The sequence below is a fragment of the Rattus norvegicus genome, chromosome 1 (genome assembly GCF_021556685.1).
Source record: "Rattus norvegicus strain SHRSP/BbbUtx chromosome 1, alternate assembly SHRSP_T2T, whole genome shotgun sequence".
In the NCBI taxonomy this organism is placed as follows: Eukaryota; Metazoa; Chordata; class Mammalia; order Rodentia; family Muridae; genus Rattus; species Rattus norvegicus.
In genome coordinates, this window is record NC_141534.1 from 175530468 (window position 1) to 175532424 (window position 1957).

The 1957-nt window shown below is 34.6% G+C and overlaps 1 protein-coding gene across 1 annotated transcript; it reads right to left on the reverse strand.

The window, feature by feature from the left end:
- Nucleotides 1–233: 233 nt before the first annotated feature.
- On the reverse strand, nucleotides 234–1178 carry Or5p76b (olfactory receptor family 5 subfamily P member 76B). Its single transcript, NM_001000730.1, has one exon. The coding sequence runs from the start codon at nucleotides 1176–1178 to the stop codon at nucleotides 234–236; it is 945 nt and encodes a 314-aa protein (NP_001000730.1).
- Between the last annotated feature and the right edge of the window lie 779 nt (nucleotides 1179–1957).

Genomic DNA, 1957 nt, shown 5'->3' on the forward strand with positions numbered 1-1957 from the left:
TTAGCAATTTCTATTTGTATAATAAGATTTATTCCCTTAATTTAAGACACTTAATTTGACTTTATGAAACTTCTAGTTTTTCATACATAATGAAATTAGATCACCCATATTTATTGAAGAGCTTGTCACATGCTAACACTGTCATTAATCTACTTCAGTCAGAACCTTCCCTTTTTCCTTATATCAAAAAGACATTTATAACTAAATCAGGTCTTTCTAAATAAGAGATATCTCTAAGAAAATGTGTTTTTACCAAACTGTCTCTTCATAGCACCCTTAATCTCTTTATTTCTGAGGCTATAAATGATAGGGTTCAACATGGGGACCACCACCATGTAGAACACAGACACTACTTTGTTCTGGTCTGTGGAATAGCTTGACTTGGGCATTACATAAATGAATGTGATGGTCCCATAGAAAAGAGTAACTGCAGTGAGGTGGGAGGTACAGGTAGAGAAGGCCTTGTGGCGGCCCTCAGTAGAGCGCATCTTCAGGATGGTGATGAGGATGTAGATGTAGGAGACAGCTATCACAAGCATTGTCATCATAATGATGGAGCCAGCTGTGAACGAGGGAACAACTGCAGGGACACTGACATCAGAACAAGATAATTTTACTAATGGGGCAAAATCACAGAAAAAGTGATTTACTCTATTGGGTCCACAAAAGAGAAGAGAAAAGAAAGAAAGTGTGAAGGAGGAAGCATCAAGGAAGCCTCCTATATAAGATCCTATAAGCAGCTGGACACAAACTTGTGTGGACATTTTGTTTGAATAAAGCAATGGGCTACAGATTGCTATAAACCGATCATAAGCCATGGCAGCCAGAAGCAAACATTCAACTGTCCCAAAGAAAACAGCTGAGCCAAGCTGGATGCCACATCCAAGATAGGAGATGGTGTTTCTCTCCACCAAGAAATTGACAAGCATATTGGGTGTGACAGAAGATGAATAACCTATGTCAGCAAAGGCCAAGTGACTCAGAAAAAAGTACATGGGGTGATGGAGCTGGGAAGAGACTCTGATAAGAAGGATGGTGCTGAAGTTCCCAGACACAGTCACCAGGTAGATGCACAGGATGATGATGAAGAGGATGACTCTGAGGACTGGGTCATTTGTTAAACCCAATAAAATGAATTCTGTCAATGCAGTGTAGTTCCCATTCTCCAGGAAAGCCATGGAACAGTACAGTTGAAGCTGGATCAAGTCTGGAGATAGTATAGGAAGAATTTATAAGTGGGTAATTTGAGTACACAAATAATGCAAATAGATTTACATCCATACATATTTATCTGCAGGAATGAGTCTACATTTTAAGGTGGTTAGTAATACATCAAAAAAATTTTCCTCACATACTATGCCTTTTTCTTTTCCTGTTATCTTGTTTAACCAATTACACATTAAACTGAAATATAAAATATAATGTAGATAAAAATTACAACAATGAAACCTGGTTATATTAGGGGAAATGAACGCATAGTTTTATATGAAAGAGTTGAATAGCAGCAGATATCTTACATGCTTCTTAAAATAACAAGTGTAAATATCTAAGAATAATCTAAGAAAAAGATCTAAGAAACATACATAGATGCACATAGTTAATTTATGAAATTACAATGCCACATTATTCATAAAATATAACGTTTTCATAAACTATTATTTATATCAGGATTTTAATGACTTTGGAAGGGATCATTTAACTTGCATTTAGTTTATATAACACCCAGTAAAATTAAAATTAGAGGCTGAGGTTCTCTGAAACTAATTACTTACCAGCAACATAATAATAGATTCATTTTTGGGGGTATTTTCTTTATTTACATTTCAAGTAATATGTTTAAATAATAATAATTGTAGACTCCTATAAACCAAAAATTATTGGAATGGTTTCTTGTAAAACAAAATTTTAAAGATATATTATGAAGTGTCCTACATAAATGAATTTATTATTCAAACAC